The following is a 24,265-nucleotide window of genomic DNA, read 5'->3' on the forward strand; positions in this document are numbered from 1 at the left end:
TCGAATCACCGCTGCACCATTGAACTTTTTTATGTGCGCATTTAACTCTTACTCTTACTCTTACTGCCTTTGGCAGAGATGGCGAAAGCTGAAGCACTACTGGTTAACACATCATCGTTGAACTCTCTCAGTCTGGTGTCCTCTATTCTTGCAGTCACGATAAGTTTTTCTAAACTTTCTGGATCTTTGCGTGTTACATGTCGATAAAAACTCAGAATGCCGTTATATATAACAAAGTGTCGAAAGAAGATTTTTTACCTGTCACCGTCTTAGTATGGACACGTTTGTTCCTTCGCTGTACTGCATTTACACATATATTAAACTTATATTATTAAAGAAATTTTAAATTACATATTTTACACAATACCTTTATTCAGAAAAACCAGTCTTTGAACTTAAGTACAATTTTGTCTCTTTCCGTCTAATTGTCAGCGACAGGACAATTTAGTTGAAAGACCAATAAGATAAGTCAAACAGTTTGATAATATTGAATTTAAATATACTGTTCTAAATTTCAATAGCAACAGCGGTTCGTTTATCAACTGCATTAGACCAATGCATTATTCAAATTCTCTAACAAGTTAATAGTCACGCCTCTTTGGAGTCGCAATCTCAATAAAGACTTCCTATAAGCGATATTTTTATGAAAATTATAATTGAAGATAGCGTTTGATTAAAGTTAATCGTTAAATACCTATCTAGGCGTTCCGCTTGCAATAATTGCGTTTAATATTGCTGTTGAAAGATCGTTGCAGTTAAGAGGAATAACTAGTAATGTTCGTATCGAGGAAGTTAGTTATAGATCTTCTATTTGTATCTATATATATATATTTATTGTAAGATTTTGGAGAGAAGAGTGGAGGGGAACCTAGCAGTTGAAAGCCAGGAATTAGTGGGGGGTAGCAGAGAACAGCGCTGGAAGATTCACATTTTGGGGGCCAATTAGTGTTTCAGATACAGCAGAGTAAGTAAGATAGCATTTATACTATCTTACAATATCTAGTATATGTCTAAGTACTGGCGAAGGACGTGGTGAATGTGTACCTTCGTCTTCGTGCCTGTCTTGAAATGCCCTATACGTCGAGTTGCTGCTTTATTTTTGGCTTGTGTAGAATAAGAGATGTTTATACCCATAATTGTCTTTATTTGACCAGACCTACGGGTAGTGATCTACCCCAACTCCTGCCGTCAATCCGAGACTATTCAGTTGTCTCCTGGCAATATGGCCAAAGCATCTAAGCACGCGTTTGTAAGTGATAGTTGTCAGTCTTGTGATCTTTTGGTGGTTGAGGGTGACTCGTTTCATGATGTCATCGTTCGTCTTTTGTTTTTTTTGTTTATTGCTGATTTATGGCTTTTATATAAATGTGTCAAATTTTATTTTAAATAAAATAATAAAGTCTTAAATGCATATAATTTTACAGCAGTTTTAATAAAAAAATTCATAATAATAAATTAAAAATAAATTAATAATAATTGTAGATTTACTCGCTTATCATTCAGTTTTAAAATGTTAATAGGTTAGAATTAAATCATGATTTAATTACGCACATATACATTTAAATTACATAGGCTGACTTCAATAAAATGTCAGCGCATAGGCGCGGTGACGTCAAACTCGAACTCAAAATAACTTTATTCATATAGGTACCAAGTTAAATTTATTCTAAATTTACATTTACTACCAGTTCGCAATACAAGGGCGTAGAGCGGGCAAGAAGATTTTAGAAGTGCTATGTAATCAGTGATACCTACTGTTATATTACATATTATACAGCTTAAAAATATCTTATGATAATTAAATAGTAAAAAAGGTATCTATTTAATTGTTCAACTCATCCTGATGTTTTAAAGTCCCTGTTTCATATATATAAACTAGATAATCATAGAGCACACTTCAAGGCTATATTTTGGCTGCCTAAAGAACAGCAATCTCCATCATTACACCTTCAACAGAACCGATTAATCATTGTTCTACTGGATAATTCGTTGATTTAGTGAAAAGCAACATATTATTACGGGATAAATCTCTATCTAGAAAAGGTAATACCTAAGTGCTGATTTATAGCCGAACGCTCTTGCCAAGTTATGTTTTGTTGATAGTCTTCATGTTTTGCCTCTTACATAGGCTTATGTGTAGAAGATTTTCAATTTTATTTAGCTTCATGGCTGAATGGTGATGCGTTCACCCGGAAAATATGTAAGCATTTTAATTAGTTCTGTGGTGTACTTGTGGATACTAGAGCGAGGGGGTTTGATTCACGGTTGAACAATAATTGTTTGGGTTTCACAGAAACTAGACTAGAAACATATGTTGTCTGTCCTTTTCCCTATTGAAGGCTGTAAAACTGAAATGGAATTACTTATTTTTAATTTATTTTATTATTATTTATTACTTAAGATGTTCTGTGAAACATGGTGTAATGGTTGCAGCTCCTAACAAACGTTGTGTAAAACAAAAACCCTTGGCGATTAAGAAGAGTGGTGGAGTGTTTATTGCCACTTCTTCTCTTCCATTCTACGCCCTTGATTTAAGAACTGGCAGTAAATGTAAAAATAATTTTTTTTTTGAAGTTTATAAGTGTACATTGTGTTACATATATGAATAAATGATTTTGAATTAGTCATCTTACAGCTATAGTACATACATACATATTAATGTATGTTAGCGTACGTTACGTGCGTACTTTTGACGTGCGCATTTAACACTGTCTTATATAATGAAGGAAAGCATCCTGATAACCGGCACACCTTAAACACAAATCTTATTTTTATAATTAAAACAAAACACTTAGACAATACAGAAAGTCAAAACAGATTACATAGATAAACATTATATATGAAATAGGAAATGAATAAGTACATTAATAGACAAAAAAAATAAAAAAAACTGAAATTTAACATTTGAAACAACAAAAAATACTTAATATTTTAAATTACTGCTTAAACAAAATCAAAGCCTTCAAATATTTCCTCTCATCTTCTTTGGTTAGGTGGAAATATCAATATATCACAGATATTCAAAACTGAATTGAAGTTACATACTAAGCCTGCTGATGTAGTCTGTTTAATTATAGACTATAGAGCCTCGAATCTCTGATTATAACATTTAGAATGGCATCTCCTTTATTTATATCTCTAGAAATAGAGAGTAAGACTAATGAATCATGTTAAAACTTTACGAGAACTGTAATTAAAGTAGATACAAATTATTTTTTAATTGTTTTCTGTTTTACAAAAACATTTTTTAATTGGTGGTAGATTATCTATACTAATATTATAAAGATGAAAGATTTTTATTTATGTACCTTTACTCAAAAACTGGGAATAATGTTTGAGAAAGTGTTTTAATGATTCGTAATAGAACGATAAATAGTCTTAGTAAAACCTCGGAATTTACGAATATTACACGATATTGGTGTATTTAAAGCAGTGTTGGCCTAGTGGCTTCAGCGTGCGACTCTCATCCATAGGGTCGTAGGGTCGCATTTAGCACTTGCTCATACGGTGAAGGAAAACAGCGTGAGGAAACCGGCATGGCTTAGACCCAAAAAGTTGACGACCTGTCAGACACAAGGTTGATCAACCAACCTTCTTGCCATTTAGAAATGATCACAGAACAGATACAGAAATCTGAGCCCCTGACCTAAAAGGTTGTAGTGCCATGGGTATATTGGTGTATATATTTTCTTATAACCACTACAACTTTACTGTACTAGGAGATTTTCCAACCAATATTTTCGTGGAAGAATATAATAAATTCTTGGAATTAATTCTACACTAAGTACCGATGCAAATAATTAAAATAAAATTTATCGTTTATAATTCTTTATTTTTGTAATGATTTCGCATTTTATATCTATTCAATGTGTAGTACCTACACACGAAACGCGAACTAAATCCGCCCTTGCATGGTCAATCATATTACACAAAATTCTTAATAAATCTATTCTCCGACATTAAGAGGCGTTATCCGTTACGGAAAATTAATGAAGTCTTCCGTAGAGTGTTTCGCGGTTTAATAGCTGCCATTAATTTTATCTCAACAACGGGCATCTGAGCGGCGACGCGTCTGTCCGTATCACATCATCTCTAGTTGAAATAAATGCTATTAATTAATTTTATGTTCTACGTTGTGGATTATGATTTAAAGATTTTATAATCTTTTTAAGTAAAATATTAACGCACTAAAGCTCCTTTATATGATACTAGCTGACCCGGCGAACTTCGTACCGCCTAACAGTCTATAAATGTCGTGTTACTTTTTAGCTGAACTAATTTAGGCTTTGATGAACGTAAAACAATGATACAAAATAATATATTTATATAGATAGAAACCAAAAAGTATTTTAGTATGATGAATGATGATGAAAACATACATACAGAATGAGAATTAAAAAAATAATTAAAAAATAATAATTAAGTACCTCAAACTCATGTCAGAAAAAAATTATTGAAAACTATGTTGTGCAGATTGGAAAAAAAAGATAACTTTAACTTGAACTTTTTAACTTTGTTAACCTGTAGATTTTTTTTCCTTAATCTTAAAACCTTTACCAACTGATTTTTTATTCCCTAAATTCCATTCCTTTCCGATGATTTTATGTTTTTACTGTAAAATAAATCTTAGGTATTATTTTCGGGAATTAAAAATTAAATAATTAATAAATAATTTTCGAAAATTAATGTCTAAAACAAACAAATATAACAGTACCTGAACTTTGTAGACATTTTACAAAAAATAAATTTCTGAACGCACACATGATGTCTTCAGAAAAAAATAAAGTTGTGGCTTAAAGATCTCAGCAACCAGGCCATAAGCTCCAAAAAAAATAATAGTTGTTACACTATTTGACAGGATTGGACAACAAATGTTTGACATGTAATAAACAAATCAGCATCTATTGAAATGACAATTCATTACAAATATCGAGTTTTCATTTTTTTTTAAGATGTATTCTGTTATTCGGGACGGAAACAAATCCAACAAATCAAAAACCATGGCAATCGGTCCAGCCGTTCTCGAGTTATAAGTGTTGTAACAAACACGACTTTCTTTTATATATATAGACTAGTAGACTCGGCCAAGCGTTGCTGTGGCTAAGATTTTTGTTATATTACATAGTAGTAAACTATTCAAGAGAAACGGCAGGAGAACACCAATCCACCATGCTTTTTTGGTGGTTATGCCATTAAATTGTAGCTTATGTGAAACGTTGGTAATTATTTTGATAAGGATCAATACCTAGGTACGAATAAAGAGCCTTTGCCTTCAAGCCTAGCGGTGGTATTTTAATAAAAAAAAATTAATAAAAGGACGCTTATTGTGACGTAACTATAAAAGATAGAGACATGCTGTCGCGACATTGTTTATAGATTGTGATGAAAAATTGTAATACATCATTTTGTTCTATCATTAAAAGTTTTCGCAGCGCACACGATTGAAGGAAGTTTTTTGTTTATTTTTTTACATCTTGGGTTTGATTATTCAAGTTTTAGTAAGCATCCCTATTTTTTTAAATGAAACATAGCCTATATAGATCGGGAATAGTGTAGCTTGCCAACGGTGAAAGAATTTTTGAAATCGGTCCAGTAGTTTCGGAGCCTATTCATTTCAAACAAACAAAAAATCAAACCTTTCCTCTTTATAATATTAGTATAGATTTATAAAAGGGCCTGGGACTAGTGCTGTACAGGCTACTTCTAATTAATTTGCAAAATTTTAAAATAAGTGTTGTTTGCCATAGTTATTTTGTATGATGATTATGATGATGAGAACCGAGAGTTATTACGCCGGATTTTTTTCTCGGCCTACACCCTCTGTCTTCTTTGCCCATGAGTAGGGATGTCCACCGATTCACATTTAACGACCTGTATCTTATATTCCATAATGAACATACTTTAATTTTATTTTATGTGAATTTACTAGCTACGTTTAGATTGCCTTCCAAAGTCGTAATAAACAAGTCGCTTTTGCGAGCTTTTAATGCTAAATCCGCTGGCTCGTCAACCTAAAACATGTGTTGGACTTCGTAACGTGCAACATCCAAGCTCTACGTTCTGCGTCCTTAATGTAGTACCGGACTTCATGTGGAGAAGGTGCTCTTTGACTCTGTCACCCCAGCGGTATTTGTAGCACTTGGTTGGCTCAGTTATGCTTCCTTCAACCTTTAGTTCTACTGTAGAAACAGATGGAGTTCTACTGTAGAAACAGATGGAGTTCCACTGTATTTCCTCCCCGAGACCATCCCGATACATCAGTTAACGAAGTAGTCCTTGTAACTTTATAATAACATTCACATACTCTTAAGCTTAGGTTTCCTAGAAAAGCGGTGCCACGGCCGTAATGTAACGGTGGGTGACGTCACCCAAACGTTGTCTATAAATAACATCAGAGTAGGTTTTCTAGAGAACGTTGAATGTCACCGTAACGTCAAATAACGGTGATAAACATTAGTTCAACGTTTTTCGCGTGTAGCCGTGCCCATATTTAATTAATACAATGAGTGGAAACTTGACTTGGATGAGCGAAAATGATTCTTTTTTGCACTATGTTAAAAAGTAAAGCCGGCCGTTATTGACAACTGTAAAATGACGGCCGTTAGTTAACGGCACCGCTTTTCTAGGAAACCTAAGCTTTAAACAGCATATGCGCCTACGTTCTTTTTATATAGTGAAAGCCAGATTTCCTAATACAATATATGGTGCATATCGTAAATTGTTTAACATAATATATCCAGTTTGCATTCAATAAAAACACGAGTTATGGCATTAACAAAAAACGCAAAGAAGCATCGACAAGCTCACAAAAGCTCGTAAAAGCTCTCGACTATTATGTAGTTATTGTTACGGGGTGGAAACACCATTATTACACGGGTTTGCTGGTTCATTTTGCCATAACCCGAATCGTCTATTTGCAGCCTGCAGTGCAGTTGAATGAATGAAGCGATTTTTTCAATTACCTTACCTTTTCATTTAAATGTATTTTTTTGTATTGATAGTTATAATTGACGACTTATATGTAATCTTTTAATATAGAAACTGTTTCAAATGGATCGTTGCTCGATTTTCAATTGTTTATTTTCTATTTTATTTGGAAATAGATGACCCTCTGAACTTAGTATCACCTAAAGTTAAAACTTTATAATTTTTTTGTAAAACAGACCAAAGAGATCGGAGGTTACAGCTATGAAACACAAATTTCTGAATCTTTAAATATTTTATTGTGATTATTTTAAGAACGACTACAATGGTATGTTAATCTAGAGTATTATTCTCATGTAAGTGACATTTTTTGTCTTTTTGAGAAAATAAAGTCTTTAGACCTAAATATATGACAACCAAGTGACAATTTGTTATGTCTAAAGAGACATCAAATATTTCCTTCCTTCTTGCCCGTTTTCAGCGACAATAATATATGAAAAATACTAATGGCTCGGTCTGGAAGTTAAATCTTTAATTTATTACATAAATATTTACTAAAATTTAACACTTGAAGTTCACACCAAAACATACACTCAAGTGTCACTAATCCGATAACAAAATAGATAATGATTGACACTTCAAGTTACACCATACTTTCGCGAATATCGGAACTCGGATTTGCCTTTGTTCCGGGATAAAAGAGAATTTTGCATAGGAAACGCTCGTCAAATGTCTATTCAACGCGCTGATCCTATAAAAGGAGCGTATTGTATCAAAAAGATCGGAATCACACGTGTTTTGAATAAAATTTCGACAATATTTTGCCTATTTGACAAGAGATTATCCCTGAACGTTAAGTTCATTCAATAAATACTTTTAACACAAAATGAGCACGGTATCTAATAATAATAATAGATCATGTATACATTATGACGAAAATGTGTAGGTGTGTGCACTAATTAGATTTTTTCATAATTAATCGATCTCAATGAACTAGTTTCTTTTCAACTAAACGATTTATATATTTATTAGAATTTTCAGAGTAAAAGGCTGGTGCTTCGTTCGGGCTGAAAAATTAAAATTGCGATTTTTCTAACGAGTAAATTTGCTATGTACTGTTGGCTTAGTGGCTTCAGCGTGCGACTCTCATCCCTAAGGTTCTATCCCCGGCTGTGCACCAATGGACTTTCTTTCTTTGTGCGTATTTAACATTTGCTCGAACGGTGAAGGAAAACATCGTGAGGAAATCGACATATCTTAGACCCAAAAATCGACGGCGTGTGTCAGGCACTGGAAGCTGATCACCTACTTGCCTATTAGATTTAAAAATGATCGTGAAACAGATTCAGAAATCTGAGGCCCAGACCTAAAGAGCCACTGATAATTTTTTTATTTTTAAAATTTTCTATGCTAGATTTTATTTGTTGGCGGCCGCCATGACTACGTCATTTTTCTATTCCACTCAATCTTCTAATTGATCCAATTTTGATATCAGCAAGACGGTAGCATTGTTAGCAATCAATAAGATAGGTAAATGACGAAAATGTTAAAATTATTTAACAATTCTATAATCTATATTATACGACAAAATTTCGATATTGAATAACATCTTGATAATTGTTTGTTTTAATAATAATATATTAAAATTATTATTAAAACCAACAATTGAATAACAATATTATTAATAGGTGACAAAAATATGTCTCTAAGGGGTAACAGGACTTTCACGAAATGAGACTTCCTTTAATCACTGCAACAATGTTCCGTGCATGAAAGCGCCGGAAGTCGGTGTAATATTGCAGCACCCTTTGCTAGGGACTAAACGAGTTACGATTTATTTTTATAGTTGCTTAGTACTTTGACGTTTAAATTTATTAATAATTCTCAGAAATCAAGCTCAAACACATACTAATTACCACATAATATTAAAACTCTAATAATCTGATTAGTGATTAACAATAAATTTTTCAAGCCCGAGTTGGTCTTCAAATTTTAAGAAGATTGTATAGTTACTTAGTACGTTGACGTTTAAATGTATTAATATTTCTCAGAAATCAAGCTCAAACATACTAATTATCACATAATATTAAAAACTTAGTAATAAATTTGTAGTGTGGACTCAGTTTGCCCACCCCCATTTGGTCTACGACAATATAAGACAGCCTAGCTCCGAAGCTCAGAAGTTTCTAGGGCATTTCGCAGGTTTCATGGAGCGACCTCGCTGCTGTGAGTATTTCTGTTCGAAAGCCACGTTAGACAATACAAATACATACCACTAATGTCCTAAAAAAAGAGAGTCAAGAGACCGCTAAGTTTTTCAAAAATTACATTATTTCATTATTACTTTGTTTCTTTAGAATCAAATAATAGACTATAGTCGAATGGTTATGAAAAATTGCAAACGGGTGACTGTTTCGTAACCATCAATTACTCTTTATAACATTTATAATAGTAACAAAGGAATGCCCGTTGTTTAGTAATGGGGCATGTTATTTGATATTTGGTGACTATAGCCGTCCAGAACTGGGCGGATTTGGGCGGCGACGACAGATGCGCACGCGTTGAATCGCGTGTTATTCAAATTTTTATATGGAATTTCTTAAACAAATAATAAAATATTTTAATATCAGAAATAGTTTGATGGCGTTTTTTAGATATATATCTCTAATAATAGTGGATTGAATATGATATATTTTGCAATCAATTTTTAAAAGCAAGGTTCCTTTAGCGAGAGTTCCTTTTTTTCTAATACTCACCGTATTTAGACCAAAAGTTTTTACAACATTTATATTATATTAATTATATATTAACTGTTCTTATTATTATGACATTTGCATGCCTATTTTTATATGGCTGATAGTGTGTTTTTTATAATTAATCAATCTGAATGTAGCACTTTCTTTGAAACTAAACGACTTTTTATTTATTAATAATTGAAGTACCTTAGAAGAAACTATGCCCATATTCTCATCTTAAAAAGGCTTTAAATTGGTTTAATAAAGCAAATACAAGAAGTTCACTAACGTATAAATAATAATAATAAAGCCTTGTTTTATTTCCATAATCTTAACTTCCATTTCGTTGTTAGTAGTATTGTTTGTAATTACTATAAATGTTCGTAATAAAATGGTACTCGCCCGTGGGTATGGATCCCTCTTCAAGGGCTCCTCCGACCCTTTCCAGGTGGATCTAGCATTGCCAATTGTCTACAAGATATTTCTATTAAGTCATCACCATCCTTTTGGCATGCCCACTCTTCTTTTTCCGGTTGGTATGTACCATTAAAGAATAACTCAGTCTATGATGAACAACTAAAATCACAATGAAAATGTGAAATGTTCGTTGAACGTTTATAAAACCCAAGCCGCAGAACGAATTCCGTTAAAATTAATTTAAAGAAAAGAAATAAACACTAGATGAAATCCTAAAATGGGAACAATAATAGAAAAGGCGTACCCAGCGGGAGCGGCGCCGGCGCAGATTACAATAATTATGAACGCACGCGTCGCCCTCTGCGACCTAATAACTATCATTTAAGAACTAGTCACAAAACTATCGCGAAAATCTATTGTCGCCTGATGTGTGTTCACATTAACAAACTCATTTGTCAGCTTGTAATTAAAGTTTCTTCTATTTCTTTATCTAAAATTTACGCAGAAATTTTAAGCGCTATCTTTAGTGGTCATTAGGAGTAACAAGGTGGATAGGGCCACGAAGAAAAGAAGGGGGGGGGGGTCTTGCACGGTGGGCTGACGAGATCAAAGGAAGGTGAGGAAGATTGGGAGATAAATGCAGATAGAGATTGGAGGAGGACTATACTGTACAAAGTCATTGTACACCAATGGGCTTTCTTTCTATGTGCGCATTTAACATTCGCTCGAACGGTGAAGGAAAACATCGAGAGGAAACCGGCTTGCCTTAGACTCAAAAAGTCGATGGCGTGTGTCAATCACAGGAGGTTCACAAATGATCATGAAACTGATACAGAAATCTAAGGTAGTAAGGTGTAGCGATTCAGATTTTTTGTATTTTTATCTTCAGTGATCCGGCTACTGCTTTGCTTTAGGTTTCCGAAGAAATTTTCCACTAACAAATACGATGATAGACCAAGATACTCTTGGATTAGATTGTTTCTGGATCCAAGTATTTTATATATCATTTAATTTAATTCATTTCTTATACATATTCAAACATACACAATATTACATTTAACATTTCATTGCGTTATGGGCCGATTCCATTCAATACTGCTAGTACATGTCGTTCTTTTTTTTTTATGGCCATGCCACTCTCAATTCCAAAAAGCTCGCGAGTGCGTTTTTTTAAGATTTGGTACGCTCTTTTCTTGAAAGTCGAATTGGTTCGGAAATACTTCAGTGGGCAGCTGGTTGCACATAGTTGTAGTGCACGGTAACTGCCTTAAAAATCGTTCAGTTGTGGAATGACGGACGTCGAGGTGATACGGGTGGAATTTCGTATTCTGCCTCGATGTCATTAGATCTGACAGGGCTTTCGTGCGAGACAACATTCGATCACTGACCAATGAAAAAATTCGTTGTTACCCTTTTAGGTAAATTCAAATCAAATCTTTCAAAACATCTGTTGTATCAAACAATTTGCGTGTTCCAAAAATGCATCCTGTCATACGAAACGTATCCGCCCACGCACAGATTGGGGATGTAAAAAATGGATCAATTTTTATAATAGTCCTAGGGTAACGCGTACTTTATTACAAACCGGAAACATTTATAACCTTTGTACAATGAAAAACAGTGTAGTTTTAGTGAAACTTTATATCCCAGCTGATATTATTAAGAAATGGGAAATCTCACTAAAAAAAAACTGTTCGTTGATGTAATTAGTTAAAGCGTAATATTGCGTTTGATTTACGTAAAAAAAATCAGTAGCGTTAAAACGTTTTTAGGTCTGGGCCTCAGATTTCTGTATCTGTTTCATGATCATTTGTTAATCTAATAGGCAAGTAGGTGACACACCGTCGACGTTTTCGGTGTTAGGCAAGCCGGTTTCCTCACGATATTTTCCTTCACCGTTCAAGCGAATATTAAATGCACATAGAAGGAAAGTCCATTGGTGCACAGCCGAGGATCAATCCTACGACCTCAGGGATGAGAGTCGCACACTGAAGCCACTAGGCCAAGACTGCTCTGCTTTGATTTAGGTACATTAATTCAAAGTAATCTGCTTAGACATTTATTTATTTTATAAATAATATAGATATCTTTTGTTTATTTTATATATATTATTATATACATAATATCGCTACCGTGACTATCAGACTATTCTTTAAATAATTTAATATACCTACCGTTGTTTAGGCATTTAATATTTTCATTCACATTCACAAGTATACATAATTAAATGAATAAATAAATAAATAAATATAACTTGATTTTTGTTAACAACTTGGTGGCTTAGTTGTCATGGTCATTGGAGGACACTGGATTCGATTCTGGAGAAAATCTTTCGATCCTCCTCGCCACGCCTCCGTACCTGTCTAGCTCCGATATGAATCATGCCTTGGTCAAACTTGGTAACTTGGTAAACTAAGCCTATTCATATTTAAGTTAGGCGGTATTATTTCTCTACCAACTCGTTATCATTAAAAAATGAGAGAGTATGAGAAAGTACATCTTTTTAGCAGTGTTAGCCTAGTGTCTTAAACGAGTGAGCCGCATCCATAAGGTCTTGTGTTCGAATCACGGCTGTGCACCAATGGAATTAATTTTTTATTTTTTACGTTACAAGAAGCAAACGGACAGGGGGCTCATCTAATGTTAAGTGATACCGCCCACGGATACTCACATTGCCAGAAGGCTCGCAAGTGGGTTGCCGGCCTTTTAAGGACCCTAAGTCGAATTGGTTCTGAAATACATCGGTGAGCAGTTGTTTCCACATAGTGTTGGTGCGCGGCAAAAACTGCCTTAAAAAACGCTCAGTTGTGGAATGACGGACGTTGAGGTCATACGGGTAGAATTTCGTGTAAAGTCTCGACGTCCGTTGATGAAACATCGTGTTAATGGACTTCAAAAATATCGTGAGGAATTGGCACACCGAATATTTTTTTTTTAGAAACGGATGTCATCTGGGGCAGACCATACCCATTTATGGTAGGGTATGAACGCCTGGATTATTATTACGCGTCTCTTTATGATAAATTAATCAGCACAAATAACAATCCCAACGACAAACACTAAGTTCAAAGAGCTTGATTACATGTGCGTTATCGGTTTATACTTGAAGTGCCCGCCCTCGCTGCGCGGCCCGCCCAAAGCGTACGCAAACACGCGCAACGTAGAAAGGGACGCGAGACTTGAGTGAGCTCACTCAACCACCGAACCCTACAATTAGTAGGCGAGATTCGGCCGCGGCATCGATTCGTCGCGTTAATTGTACGGAAGGATTTTCTTGATATGATTTTCCGCGTGTGCTGTGAGCAGTGATGAATTGTGCGTACTATCAACAGCACGGGGGCGGCCCCGTGCCTCATAATGTCAACAATAATTACTTCAACGAGGTAACTGTGGATTTTTGTAACCGGTTCGTTAATATAAATAATTTTAAAGTGTTAAACATACGCATAGAACGTAAAGATTAGTTAATTTATTTTAAGATAAGTCATACATACATACTATGTTTTATTTTCATCTGATGTGCCGTAGAAGCTATCTTATTATTTTACGTAAAATAAATGAATATAATAAAAAACACTTTATTTACATCACAAACAATATCCCAAAACAGGAAAATTATAGACAAAGAATGTAATTGGGCGGGTTTTTGGTATTCGTAAATAAAACCTCATTTAATATAAAAATTCATGCACAGAGTATAAAAAAACAACAAAGTTTGATTGATACTGTCTTAGCTGATTCTAAAAACAATAACTTACTTAACTTTAATGTAAGAATTAATTTATTTACAGCACATTAATAATAAATAATAATAATAATAATAATAATAATAAATAATAATCATTAAAAGTAATGAATAGAAAATTTAAACAAATTTAAAAAGTTTGGTGTGGCAGCGTACCTCTAACGCTGGCAGCACTTCTTCTCTATATTGCGATACTTATTAGTCGAGCGAGGAAAGCACCAGCTCTGGGGTCACCGGTACTATCTACCGGAGGCCAACTTATATCTTTAATAAGCGCCTGTGCCCTTGAACCCTACGGCCCAAGAGTCTACTCCAAAGGGAAAGTAATATACTTTACTTAGTTTAAAACAACTGACGCTTGAAATTTTCATATTCATGCAAATATTGATACAGCATAAACCACAAGAGTTGCATTGTCTGTTATTTGTTAGCTGGTTACAAACATCTTGGATTCTTTAATGTTGGCGCGTATGAAATATCGCCCAATGTCAATCTAAAATTGTCTGGCACTGTGCTTAATAATGTCCATATAAATGGCATCGATAAAATATCGATTCATTCTTATCGAAGATGACAATCTACGATGAATAATGAGCTTTTTATAAAAAAGTGTAATGTCAAAAAAAATTGCGCCATGTCAGTTCGAAAATTAATCGATTGACAGTGACTTCAATAAGTTGTTGTCGATGGCTGACGACCTAAAAAGGCCGGCAACGCACTTGCGAGTCTTCTGGCAATGTCAGTGTCCATGGGCGCTATCACTTAACATCTGGTAAACCTTCTGTCAATTTGACTCTTATTGCATAAAAGAAATTAAGAAGACAAATTAAGACCTCATTGCCCACTATTTAAACCGCTGTCTATGGGGTTAAATTTAAATAAAAATTAAAAACTACTATCATGCTACAAGCTTTTAATTTTGTAAGACGGAAATGCACTATGGTAATCTGTGTCTATTGTGCTTTATTAAAATTATGTTAACAGTCCAATAACTAAAAGATTCCACAGTTGGTGTATCAAATGATAACTAATGTATAGACATTTATTCTTAGAAACAAAATATTTTTTATATGAGAACTTAATTATTACAGAATGTATGAGACCATTAGAAAGATTTATTGTTTTGCATCTTCAGTATTCTAGGCTCAGAATGAGTATCTTTTTAATTTAACAAATAGGTAAAATAATGTTAAAAACATGCTTTGAAAATTCAAAGTAAGTTCGGAGTACGATGTTCAAATTTTCTATCCTCACACTAATAAGGTGAAATATGGTTAGGTCCTAGTCATGTGACAGCCGAAGGTGATGCCTTCATATGTCTTCCACCTTTAGGTAGCTTAAAGTGACCCCTTTAGGGCTAATTATGCTTTTCACTGTCGTCCTCCCATTTTTAGATTTAGGTACATTTCTTGTTTACTATTTGGCACTCCGTTATTTCAGGTACATAAATGTACAATCACTTGTCAAGTTTATGTGAAAATTATGTAAGTAATAGGTACTTACAAAATGCAATTAATATTTGAGTACTAACTGTAATGAAATTTAATTTGCTCATTAATAATTTAGGCAGAAATGTTTGAATGGAATGCTCAAATATTTAACATCTAACCGACGTCAATATGCAGTAAATACGCAACTTAGTAGAATATGTTCACAATCATCTTTACCAAATTAATACCAAAATAATACGCATATACATAAGAACCCCATATGTTTTATTATTTTACCAAATCTTAAAAGTCCGGCAACGCGCTTGCGAGCCTTCTAGCAATGTGTCCATAGGCGGCGGTATTATTTAACATCAGATGAGCCTCCTGCCCGTTTGCCTCCTATTGCATAAAATAATATATATACACTGTAAGAATCCCGAATGTGCTTATAATTCAAGAATTACCTTTTCTATCTCCTTATACTAGACTCCAGATATATATATATATATATAAGGTTATGGGAATTTTCAATTTTAATTTAATAAATATTTTTAATAAAACAAGAATAGATTCACGAATCAATAATTATGTTTTATTTTATTATTAATTTATATTTTTATTTTATTATATATACATATATATATATATATATATATATATATATATATATATATATATATATATATATATATATATATATATATATATATATAAGGTTATGGGAATTTTCAATTTTAATTTAATAAATATTTTTAATAAAACAAGAATAGATTCACGAATCAATAATTATGTTTTATTTTATTTGTGTAACACAAAAAATCCTTGAGTAACAAAAATTACATTGAGCCCATTTGAAAATTCTCTTCTCTTTTTAAGTAAAAAAGCTCACCATTTCTGTAATTAAATATAAATAACGTACCTTTATAAATATAATAAGCCTGCTCACACGATACACAAAAGCTAAATATCTTAACAAAAGCACACCTTGACAAAGAAATAATGGGAATTAAACATTTAATTGGTGTGATTACACACAAATACCGCCCGTGGTCCTCTCACAGCCCTAAATTGATATTTGATCTCTGATTTATTAGCTTGATATGTATTTTTTTTTTAAATGTATAAATAAGCAAAGTAAGCCTATACGAGCAAGAGAATTTTCGGGCAATTAGCTTATTTGTTATAAGGCTATTTATTTCTTTGAAATACATTGAAGGACTAAAAAGAAAGCAGGTACATTGTAATTTCTAACATATATCGAAAGTGAGGTCGGATCGTATTATATTCTGAACAGAATTTAACATTGTCCCTTTTTCATTCCCAAGGATCAAAATCAGAATTGTCCAAATTCCGCCTGCAAAAACCAACCTAGGAGTTCAGCCTTGCGATTCTGTAACTCACTTTTCGAACTCACACTAAAATGACAATGAGATAAAATTACTGCTTCACGACTGATTTGAGAGCGAACGCCGATGCGAAAACCGCTGTGTGAGTTCGAAAAGTGAGCTACAGAATCGCAAGACTGGTTCCCTGAATTCTTCATGAGTATAAGAGAATAAACACTAGCGCCTATCTGGTACCCAATGTTTTGGAAAAAAATTACAAGCAAAAACTAAAATTAGAAGTGTACATTTTTCTTATTTTGTAAAATTTATGTTTACCATCATTGTCAACTGTTCTGGATAAAGTGTAACCTATTTTAACTATAGAAGTTACTGTTCTTGAATAAAAATTCGTAATGTTGCAAATAAAAACAAGCAACATATATATATATTATTAAGGATGACACGGGTAGGCAAAAGCGATATATTCCAGGCAACCCTAGTAAGAGAAAGAAATACTAAGGGTAAAGTGCAACAAAAAATAAAATTACAGGTAACACTGAACAATAAACAATTAATTAGTAAGCGTAATGTATTATTGTATTTGTATATTTTCTACAAGTGAATGTTGTAATGTTCGTATTAAGAAATAAATATCTTAAAACGGAAACTTTTAATTGGTGTTTTATGTGTATGTGTGTTAATTTAAATTTTGAACACTAAGGGTCTGTTTCACAATGTACAGATAAGTTCTACATAAGTTCCAAATTAGCTATTTATTACTTATTGGTAGGATAAACACTATTGTTGCGTTTCACGACTGTCAGATAGCGCTATTCGTCACATAAAGTCCATCATAAGTTATGAGTCCGATGAATGTCAAATAGCACAATTTATCTTCCAAATAATTTATGTGTTACATAGCTATTTGGTACTTTATACATACATTGTGAAACAGACCCTAAGAATGACCGGTGTGTCATATCAGAGTACCCGAAATATTATTGAAACGTTTTGAGACTTGAACTTCTCCCTCACATCTCCTTTAAGGCAATTATCATAATGTCGGTCGAGTCATCACAATTAAATACAATCCTTTTAAGGCGGGTTACGTAAGTGCATCTGATGCATATATGTTGTAATAACATCAATTTAGGAAATTGGTTTTAAGTATGTTCTGGTTGATCCTGAGTTGATCCTTAGTTTATTATAAATCTTTAAAAATCCACAATGCGTTTGAATTGATCTTAAAAAATACAAATAACCAATAAATATAATTAAATAAATAATGTCATCATAACAATAAAATGTACAGTATTTACAATTTTCTTAACCTACATAGTCATAATATAAATAATTAAAAATACAGGTACTATCTACCAGGCGCCAATTTAAATCTTTGCACCTGTACACTTGAACCCCACGGCCGAAGAGTCTCTAAAAAAATATATTTATTTACATCTTTATATATATAATTCTTCTGTGAGTGTGTATGTCACTGAACTTCTCTCAAACGACTGGACCGATTTTGATGAAATTTTTTGTGTGTGTTCAAGGGGATCTGTGAATGGTTTAGATTCACAAATCAGCCCGGCAGGTAGCGCTGCAGTCGGTACTTTCATACTTTAATATCCTAATAGCTTGAAATATCATGCAGGACAACGTCTGTGGGGTCCACTAGTATGTATATAAAGTATTAAGTATAATAGGTACAATATGTATAAAAATTCTTAAGGGGGAAAATTTCGGAATATTACCAACCATTTCTATGGAACATCGCATTTTCTTTCAGCCGAATCATTTCATAATCTTTATCATACGCAATGTAATCACCGCGCGCGCATATTGTACGTCGAAACATATTCACCCACTTTGAATGTCAAGAACATTGAAGTATGTAGTGTGTACTCAGTTTCCACACTTAGACGCTCATTTGGTACGTTGTGCGTAAAGTCATGGCTAATTAAGCCAGCCTAGCTCCTTCTAGAACTTTCCTGGGTATTTGCAGGCTCCATGACTTAAATAACCAGTAATATAGGCTAATGAATGAACTGTCAAATTGTGATATGTTCTGTCGTTGTGTATATGCTGTGATAAAGAGGCGAATTATTACTTTGGTCAGGTGACTTTAGATGTTTTAATGCTACGTAATTAATTAGAATTTAGCCTTTTTGAAAATAGATGAAAATTTCAAGGCAATTTGGTCCTTCATCAGTTGTTACCAAAAATTAACGTTACCCTGATGGTTTAATTCTGTCGCTATCCCATTCTTGTTTCAGCGGTAATAGACTAGACCTAGGGCTGTCAGCTTAAATTAGATATTAAAAATCTCTATTAGACAAAAGATAAAAAGTATAAAGATAAGTATTAGATAAAAGGTATACGAGACTTAACATAGACATACTTAGATAGGTCTCAATCTTTCTAAAGTCTCTTGGTCTTACAAATACCAGGAAACTCATTTGAATGAGCCTTAGTTCAATGTGGCGTTTATTTTTTTACTATTTTTTTTAGGTGTGTTGATTTGAAAAATACTTATTTGTGAATCAATATAAGGACATTATTTAAATACATACCTATTTTGTATAAACTTTCTACATATTTTGTATTTGTGATGTGTCTGTCATATTTCCTTATTAAAATAAATCAATAAAATTGGTGACTTTACTCACTGGTGGCTTTTTTAGGATCTAAGAAACCACGTAGTCCACTTACGCTATTTACTCTAATTGACGTGTATGTGATAAAAGACGTCTTGTCTGTTTAGGAAGAGAGAGCTAAGTCTAAGACTCCTGTAATCTAGCCTATTTAAGCTCAAAACAGTTATAGTTTAACGTAAATTACTAATGTAATAATAAAATACGTCTTAGGAAAAAATAGAGGTAAAAGTCTAAGTCTTAGTCTATGTCTTAGTCTATGGCTAACAGAATCGTTTTCAAAGCTTTTTGACCATGATTTGAAATTCTATAGCACAGTCGACAACCCTAGTTGCGGGTGGGAAGGGAGAGGAGAGGTCTCGCAATTACGGGGCCCATAATTACAGGGCTGGCAGCCGCTCGGCGCCGAAACCGACCGACTCTTGCCATAATTAAAAACGTTCCGAATTAAATTTGCTCGGACTTATGATATTAACTTTTTAGATGCTTTCTAATTAGTTTTTATTCATGAATAGACCTTCATCTGATCCTTTGATTATTTGCGTATTGTGAACTCATTACCGTAAAAGATATGTTTATAATTTATTAATTAAATTATTGTGCAAACTGTCATACTGTATTTCGCGTTACCAATGAATGAAAATTTCGCGCTGAATACCATTATTTACTTATTATCTTGCATACGCGAAGACATTTATCAATTGGTTATAAACGCATCATTGACTTTGGCGACGACTCCAGCAACAACTATTGTTTATCTCAGATCTTTCTAGGAGCTTTTCTCTTTAATCGAGTTAATTCCCTTGCTTGCATCGCCATAATATTTGGATGTTAGTCATCTCAAACATTAAAGATATTTCATAGTAGGTACATTTTCTTTTATACAAAATTTTATTGATACAATTTTTCTTTCTAGGTTAGTATCGACAACGCGGATCACAAGGATATGAAGATCTTAGTAAGTACTAAATTTTCTAAACAATTACTTAGTACTCACTAATATCAGGGAATCTATGCGTTTCATAACCTCACTGTAAACGCCTTTTTGGGACTTTTGGCTAACCATTTATCTATGTTAGGGAAATAGGAAAATTACCTTACGTTTAAGTTACTCAAACTCAAAATAACTTTATTCATATAGGTAAACAAGTACACTTATAAACGTCAAAAAAGAAGTTAAATTAATTTTAATTTTCGGACGTCAAGGCAAAATACAAAATACCATCCGTATCACCTCGACGTCCGTCGTTCCACAACAGAGCGTTTTCTAAGGCAGTTTTTGCCGCGCACCACCACTATGTGGAACCAGCTGCCCACAGAAGTATTTCCGAACCAATTCGACTTAGGGTCCTTCAAGAAAAAGCGTACCAATTCTTGAAAGGCCGGCAACGCACTTGCGAGCCTTCTGGCATTGTGAGTGTCCATGGACGGCGGTATCACTTAACATCAGGTGAGCCTCCTGCCCGTTTGCCACCTATTACATTAAAAAAAAAAAAACATTTACTACCAGTTCGCAAGTCAAAGGCGTAGAGCGGGCTAGAAGAACTGGCAAGAAACTTTCCGCCACTCTTTTTAATCGCTAAGTTTTGAGTCATACAAATTGTTTGAACTGGAGCAAATCAATCCCAAGGATTAGGATCATTTAAATATTCGTCAAATTTATAAACAGCTTTATTGATTAATTTATTTAGTAATAATTCTCTAATTTCGCTTGAGAGTTTGTTGTAAACGAATACAATTTCCATATAAGGAATGGTTTATCTTCTGGAGCCTGGTTGGCCCTGATGTGAACTAACACCAAAAGGCTCGCGAGAGCGTTGCCGGTATTTTAATTGGTGCGATACTTAAATCCCAAGTCGTAACAGAAATAGAATAGTTAATACAAAGAATCCCCTCGTGAGTGGTGTGCTGCGATATTGCGGGTTACTCCATTGTGAGGAAATTGCATGACTGGTAAGCATGCACGCCTTCTTAGGTCGTCATTTCATTTTCACGCGTGTATATGTTAACGTAAAATTGTAAACACCGTTAGATTGTAATCTATCTCGCGAGATTATAAACTGTCGAAAGATTGTGAACCTCAGCTTACTGCTTACAATTTAACGTATTATTATTCGGTAGATTGTACTACACTAACTTAGTTATCATTCAAACTTCTTTGGTCAATTACAGATTAATTTAACTTTCCAACAATTTCATATAACTACCGAATAATAATACGTTAAATTGTAAGCAGTTCGTTGAGGTTCACAATCTTTCGACAGTTTATAATCTCGCGAGATAGATTACAATCTAACGGTGTTTACAATTTTACTGTGACATATATCCTCTTTGTAACATATTTCCATAAGTGTCTGTCCTCATGTGTGATGGTTGAGAGCAAAACAAAATCACGTAGCCAAAAAAATCGTCATACCTAGTCATAGAATAGTGACGGATCTGACAAATTGTAAACTTTACAGGGCAGCCATTTAAAAATATAATAATCATGTTAGTTTTTGTCATAACTATTTTAATTCATATTCTGTTATTATGAAAATTGGCATACAAGCAAACAAAAGGGTTTGTTTTGAAACATAAAAATAATAACGTTACACTACACAGTTTTCTAGAAAAATCACATGTTTTAATCAAATCCGTCACTTTCCCGACTGATTAATTAAAAATTTAAAACACCTGGATTTTTTTAAATGTAGCCGTAATATTTAGCCACTGTAGTATCCAAATATGATCCGACATTATTCTAAGATCATGACGAAATACAAAAATCAACCTTTGACCTTATTTTTTTAGCGCACAAGATCCTTGATACAACAGAACATCACGATCATCGTAAATTAGATCGGAACGAATAATAAAATCGATAATTTAGTTTGATTTGTCGTGTTGATGTTCCATTGACGCTGTGAAATGTATTGTGAGAGGCGATGGTGATTGATTCGTTACGGCACGCCACGAGACCGGCTCCATCAAGTATTTTAAAAGAATAGAATAACTTTGCTTGGTGAAGTATTATTAATTTTTATTCACAATTTAAAACAATATTTGAAGTGAAACTTCTTTATCGGGGTTGGAAAAAAATTTCGTGTAACATTTTTTCGTTACGCGTCACATTTTTCCATTGCCATGTTTTGATTGAAGTCAAACTTGTTTATCGGCGTTGGAATGAATTTTTTATCGACGTATGGGAGAAATTTCTAATTCTGATAATTCTATTACAATTAATGAAATTCTGTAATAATCTTAGTAGTAATAAGGGAAAATGAAATAATTGTATTTGTATTCATGTCTATGATAAATAAAAGCCTTTTGTTTAACTTTATTTAACCAATTTCGTTAAGTTGCGTATAGTAGATCATTTTTCGAAAAATAAGGTCATAAAGAAGTTTCAAACGGGCCTGATGTTAAGTATTACCGATGCCCATACATTTCCATAGGGTTCGCAAGTGCGTTGCCGGCCTTTTAAGAATTGAAATTTACGAATAAATTCCTTCAATTTAAAGAAATCTGTGGAGTAGCCCTTCAGGAACCAACGTTCTTTTAATTTAAAAATTACCTATTTTACCCATTGTGCATTGGGGCATACTAGGGCATGTTATTATTTTCATTCATGGATTACATTTAATGGACTTAAGCGAATATAACATTGTACTTGACGTTTCGAATGCGTTAGAGTCGCTAACGAGACTTTTGTACTTTCTAACTTAAAATAATTATTATTACATTAATGAAACGAAGGGCTCTTTTTACGCTAACTTAGGGCAAGATTCCGAGTCAAGACTAAGCGCTAAGTATAACTCAGATATGTCAAAAAACTTATTGGATTTGTAATCCATTCTTAATGATTATTATTTAAAAAATCAAATTTATTTAAACGAAAATCTAACTGGATTAAATGACGCGTGATATCGATTACCAAACTAAAGGAACAATAAGCAATTGATTTCAATTGAATTAACACAAAGATTTTACATACAATGCGCATTGGAAACTGCAAAAGCACACGCGACGCCGCAGGCGTTTTGCAATGTACGTGTGGCCAATTCGTGTTCTATTGCATAGTTCAACGCCTTCAAGTTTGTATTACACGGGTGACGTAATCTTGATATAACTATTTCGTATGCATTTTCTGTTAAGTAAAGAATTTTATCATTATTTATCAAAACTCGATATGTTTAAATTCAAGCTAAAATTATATTGTTTAAATATCGAAGGAAAAGGGTGGGGCGACAGATGTCACTATTAAAAACAAATTGTTACAATTCTATTTTTTGAAGTTATACTTCTTTAGGCGCGTTATGAAAAATTGGTGAGAGTGAAAATTTACGATGCGCGCGCACCGTGACACAAAATTAAAAAATTGAAGTTGCCCACGGAAGATGCTACGGCATTGGACATAATTTAAAAACAACATTCGAATAATAATAGAATTTATGTTACACTCAATGTAAGAGAATAATAATAAATATTTATATATTTAATTTTTCAAATGTAAACTGAACTTTATTGACTATAATGACTCCTTTTCCAGTCTTTGATTATTAATGATTTATAATTAATTATTTGCATGCAATCAAAAACTATTTTTAATAATGCCAAAGAAGTATAACTTCTTACGCGCGTACATAAGTACACGGACCCTTTTTTTTTAAATGCCCGTTAACATGTTAGTTCTGAAATTTAAAATTCGAATTTTACATTGCGTACAAATAATAATAATAAAATGTGTCGTAATTCTGATATTACAGTTCTTATAAATTAATATAATAGTTAATATAATGTTGAAAAAACTCCCTAAAAACCATAAAACTATACGATACATAAGCTGTGTAGGAATTCATGGCCCCCGAAGAGCCGTCAAAACCTGCTACCCTTATGTAAACGTAAACTATTGAGGGTTCTCTTGACCGAGGGTAAACCTGGCTACTTATCTTGAAATATCGCTTTCAGGGGTTCTATATGTATCAGTTTTTGGTTCGAAACAGTTAAGGATAAAGATTCTTTTGTTTTTTGAACTAAAGCGATTATGTTGATT

At 33.3% G+C, this 24,265-nt stretch overlaps 1 protein-coding gene across 4 annotated transcripts in view; it reads left to right on the forward strand.

Moving 5' to 3' along the window:
- Positions 1-24,265, forward strand: part of LOC125053171 (transcription factor Sp9) — a 94,528-nt gene that overhangs the window by 40,394 nt on the left and 29,869 nt on the right. The window contains exons 1-2 of one of the 4 annotated variants that reach the window (XM_047654400.1): positions 13,284-13,459; positions 20,147-20,188. The exons of 1 other annotated variant lie outside the window; for it this stretch is intronic. In XM_047654400.1, the coding sequence (XP_047510356.1) occupies positions 13,385-13,459; positions 20,147-20,188 (117 nt within the window). In that variant the 5' untranslated portion in view covers positions 13,284-13,384. Of the gene's footprint in view, positions 1-13,283; positions 13,460-20,146; positions 20,189-24,265 lie in introns of those variants that run through there. 2 more of the 4 variants (XM_047654401.1, XM_047654403.1) reach the window with 2 other exon arrangements.

Source organism: Pieris napi, chromosome 10, assembly GCF_905475465.1.
Source record: "Pieris napi chromosome 10, ilPieNapi1.2, whole genome shotgun sequence".
Lineage (NCBI taxonomy): Eukaryota > Metazoa > Arthropoda > Insecta > Lepidoptera > Pieridae > Pieris > Pieris napi.